The sequence below is a fragment of the Heterodontus francisci genome, unplaced genomic scaffold (genome assembly GCF_036365525.1).
Source record: "Heterodontus francisci isolate sHetFra1 unplaced genomic scaffold, sHetFra1.hap1 HAP1_SCAFFOLD_534, whole genome shotgun sequence".
NCBI lineage: Eukaryota > Metazoa > Chordata > Chondrichthyes > Heterodontiformes > Heterodontidae > Heterodontus > Heterodontus francisci.
The window spans coordinates 537,072-543,110 of record NW_027141511.1 but is presented as its reverse complement, the minus strand read 5'-3'; the positions used below and the strand labels follow the sequence as shown (position 1 = coordinate 543,110).

At 42.5% G+C, this 6,039-nt stretch overlaps 1 protein-coding gene across 1 annotated transcript; it reads right to left on the bottom strand.

Moving 5' to 3' along the window:
* Positions 1–465: 465 nt before the first annotated feature.
* LOC137363943 (probable G-protein coupled receptor 139) lies at positions 466–1,362 on the bottom strand. Its single transcript, XM_068027448.1, has one exon. It carries the CDS (start codon positions 1,360–1,362, stop codon positions 466–468), a length of 897 nt encoding a protein of 298 aa, XP_067883549.1.
* Between the last annotated feature and the right edge of the window lie 4,677 nt (positions 1,363–6,039).

The window sequence follows — 6,039 nt, the reverse complement described above, 5'->3', positions numbered from 1 at the left end:
CGAAAATGGTATAGATTGCGGTACAGACACTGAAAACGAGACAGGCCGCCGCCAATATTTGTCTATTATACCCACCATCTGATATTCAGTTCCATTCCAGTCAATTATATTGATTACCAGGCATGAATATCAACCAATCCAATAAGTTTCTTCCTCGTCTTATTGAAGCAAATTATTATTCGTTAGGACTGGCTGCTGTTCAAGTACTCTAGAAGGTTAAATCCCCAACCGAATAGTTTTAATTTAAGGTATAACAATATATTTGCTTTGAGCAAGGGACAATCAGTTTCAGCTACTGTTACTGTAAGAAAATAGACGTCTCCCAATTGCACCGGACCAGCTCTACTAATTATTTGGAGAGCCAACGGGTTTAAAACATGCCCAGAGATTCAGTATTGCCCAAAGCCATTTTTCTCCCAAACCCAACAAATACATCAACAATGGTTGAAGCAAACAAGGATAATGCTACCATTTAACCAGTTTAACAAATCTAAACGGATAGTTCAATGAATGTCTGAAATCTTCTCTGAAATTCTTCTGGATCACTGCATAAATAAAGGTGTTTGTGCAGCAACTCAAAAGGAGAAGCATGTACCCGGCTTCTTGAAGGATATAGAGAGGGTCATTGTATCCTGTGTAACTGTAAGAGTTTGTAATTCGGAAATATAAGTAATGTACAGTAAACGTCATCCACAAGGTAACAAAATTTCCTGATAAAGTTAGAAGTAAGATTATGGATTTTCTTCGTTTTTGTATCTCAAGGTCATTCTCATCTTCACCATATTGCTTGCCACGGAGAGCCCTACGGGTTCTATTGGCCAGAACAATAGATCTCACAGTCAGTGCATTCAGCAATACAATTAAAATTAAGGGTACAAGTGGGGTTAAAATATGGGAAAGGTACGAAAATGTTATCCATGGAGGCGTTGTGTAAAAGATAGATTTGAAGTTGCAGTACCAGGGTATATTGTTACTGATATACAGAGGTTCCAATGAAAAGTACCAAGGAATATTTCGTAAACAGCTCAGTGCAAGCACCGTTCCCACAACGCCACGTGCCGTTTGTTTGGTGCAATATTTGTGTTTCAGCTTCTTCCCCCAGCAAATCGCCACATATCGATCAAAGGTGAAAGCGACCGTTAACCAGACTGAACTGTCTTTGGCAGCATAAACCAGTGACGTTTTCAGAGCACACACTGGGGTAATGGACAGAAAACTGACTGGGAAATAAGCAGCGATTATTCGATTCAACAAAACACTAGTGAGAACGACTAGTAGATCCGCCACAGCCATCGCCACCAGGTAGCAAGTGATGCATTTGGAGAGACCACACTTCCCTCGGGATAGAATCATAATCGCCATTATGTTACCTGTCATTAGAAAGAAAAAAATAAATAACAAGCCGGTCTCACAGAAGAAAAACATCAGTTCATTGGGAATTTGTGCGATTTTTAAAGGGCCTGAAATTCGTGCTGTGCAATAGTGGGAACAGGCGGTGCCACATGGACCATCTATTCTTCACACCACCTGTTATTCATTCCAAATGGAACACTACCTACCAGGGAAAGGGAATGCATGGTGTGATGCAATACCACATTGCCCAAGTGCTTTGAATGAATTCAGCAATAAATATTCATCTCTTCGCTCTCCGCAATGGTATGTAGCTGAATGTGAATCCCTATGAAAGGTAGATATGTACTGGAAGCAATTTAAACAGATGTGGAAAATCTTTAGAATTTTCCACCCAAGAAGGCTGTGGAAATCAGTCATTGAGCATATTCGAGACAAATCGATAGATATCCAGGTACTAATGACATCAAGTGATATGGGGATAACGTGGGAAAGTCGCATTGAGGCAGATGATCGGCCATGATATAAGTGAATGGCGGAGCAGGCGTGACGGGCTGATTAGACTACTCCTGCTCTTATGCTCCTGTGTGTAATGAACAGTCTGCTTGTGGAATCCATCACCCTGAAAACCGACCATCGCAAGAATGAGATAGCAAACAGCAGTAGATAATGGTTGCGTTTTTTTATTGTTGAAGGAGATTTCTTGCCTCAGTGAGCACGGAAGTTAGACATGGCCATAACTCACATTCTACCAGACCCCGTGTTGATCCCACTTCCTCGAACATGGTGGCTAAATTCCACTCCGCGAGACACGATGGGAAGTACTACTCTACAAAACCCACGGTTCAGTTTCATTTCCGCACAACCCAGATCACATTCCGACAAACACAATGATTGGTCACATTTTCCCAGATCTGGTTCTCTGTTCCACTCCACCAGACCTGGTGCTCAGTAACATTGCTGCGCACCCTATGCTCAGTTCAATTTCACCAGACCACATTCTCAGCTCCACTGTCCCAGAAATCAGTTCCATTCATAGACACCAGGTACTCAGTTACAGATCCCGAGAACAGTTGCTCACTCCCACCAACCCGGTGCTCACGATGTCACACCCGTTATTCAGTCCCACAGACCCAGTGTTCACTCCACGAGATCCGATGCTCACTCCTGATACTCGGTGTTCACTTTCCGAGACCATGGCCTCATTCCCATGGACGTGGTGCTTACTCCTGATATCCGCCGTTCACTTTCCCGTACCATGTACTCAGTCCCATCGACCAGATGTTTACTGCTCCCAAAAGAATGATTCCTTCTCCAGATCCCGTGCTCTCTCACAGACCCGCTGCTCAGTCCCATCGTCCCAACTGCCTGATATGTGCTGTTGCAGATGGCTCAGCTTAATTTGAATATTTGTGACCCTGAAGCCTGAACGTACCTTCAGGAAACAAAATAAAAGTCTGCAACGAGAATACTTTAGCAGCCATGTCAATACAGATAGATTTGCATAACTGATACTTAGGAAGATCAATCAGTTAAACATCTCCATGTGTAATGAACAATCTACTAATATAATCATTTACCTGGAATTCCGATCACAGCAAGAACAGGATAACAAATAGCATATACCAGGCCATTTGCTGGTTCATGCATTCTCTGTCAGATTCGATGGTTAGTCGCACAAGCCCTCAAACCACTTCTTGAATCGTTTGAAGACTCTCTATTATATACTTGAGTGTGACCCAGTTATGTAATCATTGGGAAAATTAGTTACAGTTGTTTAAACAAACACATTATGAGAGGTGCTGTCATGTTTTATTCAGCAATGTAACCTGACATGTATAGTTATATCAATATTAACATATAAATATCCATGCATACCTGTGTATCTATTGTTATAAGTATGCATATTTATGTGCTCATGTGTGCGCATATGTGTGCCTGTGTATGTGTTTGTCTAATGTGGGCCGGAGAGAGAGAGAGAGAATATCAGATAACTACAGTGGCCAGTAAAACGATGTTCAGACATGTGTCTGGTACATTCCAATGAGATACTCCACGTCTGAGTCGAAGCTCAGCTCAGTGTTAAACAGAATGTCCAAGGTTACAAACATTTAGCCATGGCTTATTGTGTCAAGATGATCTTAGTGGAGCCAGGGTAAAGGACATCCAGTGAAGCTGAGATTTATTGTTTAAATTCATATACACTGGATTGGAGAAATCATAACTCTGTCATTAATTGTATCATCATTGTGTTGTGTAAGCTTCATTTTACATGAAAATGATTGCAGCGAGGTGTACAAGATCCCAAGTGGTCATTATACTAATATAAATGCAGAAACAGATAAGCGAGTGTATATTGAGTTTGAAGGATTAAAACGTTGCAGCAATCTAAACTTTTCAAACCACTGCTTCTTGAAAATTATTTGCATGGATTGAGTCTGGAATGCAGTGGATGACTCCACCCTAAAGTGTTGCAACAAGTTTACAAAACCAAAACATTTTTCTTTCTATTCTACCAAGTCACTAAAATATAAACTCACATCTGAAAATGTCCTTGAATATTTGCTAATCAAAATTGTCTAAGTAACAGTGCAGTATATAAAGACATCATGCTGTATGGGAGCTTTTCGCAGTTTGAGGGTTGAATGCTTTGTGCTAATTGTTGAAATATGTTCGAAAGGTGTCAGGTCAATATTATCAAATGTCACAGGGCAGGTTTTGAATCCTTACGGTAAGATTTGCAGCATCCAGGGAGGACATAACGAGTAGGACCGCAGCTAGTAATTTCTGGATGACTCCGAGGGCCATGTGCTAGTTCACGGAGAGAAAGGAAGATAAGGGTTATCAATGTTTGGCTTGAAGCATGGTGCAGGAGGGATGGCTTCAGATTCTAGGGGCATTAGGTCCAGTTCTGGCGCAGAAGCCGCCTGTGCAAAAGGGGCTGGTTACACCTCAACAGCACTGGGAACAATGTTCTCACGGGGATGTTCACTCGTGTGGTTGGGGAGGTTTCAGTGTTATTCGCAGGGTAATGGGCACTAGCATACATAAGTACAATAGCGAATTAGGTGCATAATATGCAAGTGTTGGACAGAACTGGAGAAGGGTCTAGTTCCATATTAGATGTGAACTGACTGAGAAGGACTATGGGGAATACAAATGCGGCACTAAGGTGTGTGTATGTAAACAGACAAAGGGCTGGATTTTGCTGCAGATAATTGCGGCTGCCCCTCGCGGGACCCACACCGCCGTGATTCTGTGGCAGGTGGCAACTTTGCATATTCATTGTGGCTGCCTCCTCCCCAATGACGTGGCGGTGTGGCATTGGCGAACTCCATTCGTGGTGTCACCTGATGCGGGCACAGGTGCTGGCGCCATTTTTCAAAGGTGGCCGGACCTGCACACAGTTCAAGAAAATGCAGAGTTGACTCCTTCCCGACTGCGTTGGTGCCAGCTTTCCCTGGACAGGAATCTGAAGGTGCTTAAGTGCAGCACATTGCACTGAAAATTGGGAACTGAAGATAAGTTCACTGCAGGTCACATATAAGTTAATACAAGGTAGTAGTTAACATATCGAAAGCAGGGTCCTGTTGCAGAGTGGCACAGGAGCAGCCATGGAGCTTCCTAGCCGCGAGGAAGATCTGACTTGGCAATCCTGGCACTGGGTTCTATGGCAGCCACTGCTCCAATTCTCCAGCTCACTCCCCCACCCACTCCACCACAGAACTTTACGTTGGGCTTGGAACAAAATCCAGTCCAAAGTGTGGTGAGTATGCGTGGTGAGCTATGAGCACTAATACCATTATGAGAGTGTGATGCAGTGGAAATAACAGAAACGTGGCTGAAAGATGATGAGGACTGGCCACTTAAGCTAAAGGTTATAAATTGTTCAGAATAGAAAGAGATGGAGAAAAGGGATTTGAGTTTGCAGTACGGATTAGGGAAGATATTATAGTGTCAGAAAGAGTGGATGGCCTTGAGGGGGAAATGACAAAATTCATTTGCTTTCAGTTAAGAAGCAAAAAGGGTATGATCACACAGCTAGGTATATTTTATAGGTCTCCAAATATTGAGAGACAGATGGAGGAGCAAATATGAAGGGAAATTATAGAGATGTGCAAGAACTAGAATAATGATATTGTGGACTGTAATTACCTAAATAGCCATTGGGATAATTTCAGTGTAAAGGGAAATGATGGTGGAAATTTCGGTTTTTTGTTCAGGAGAATTCTTTGATCAGTATGTTCTTGGCCCAACTAGATCGGACGCATTCCTGTATTTGGTGCTGGGAAATGAAGCTGGCCACGACTCTGTGATGAAGTACGAATGAACATCGTATCATGAGGCTTGGACTCGTAATGCGGAAAAATAAGGAATAATGTAAAGTACAATGGATATATTGGAAGACAGCTAATTTCAATGCGATGTAAAGGAATCAAAGTCTGACTGGAATAGCTGTCACAGAACAACGGGTTATGTTTAAGGAAGAGATGTTTCAGGTACAGGCTAAATAGATTGCAACAAGGACGAAATGTAGGGCAACCAAAAACAGGGTTACTGGGATGACGATGGCGATGAATGTTATAATATTATAATGAAGAAGGAATTTTCCTCCACACAAGATCAGGGGGCAGGTTGTTCAACCTTGCCCATCTAAGAGCGAAGTCCAAAGTACGGAAAGTCCTCATC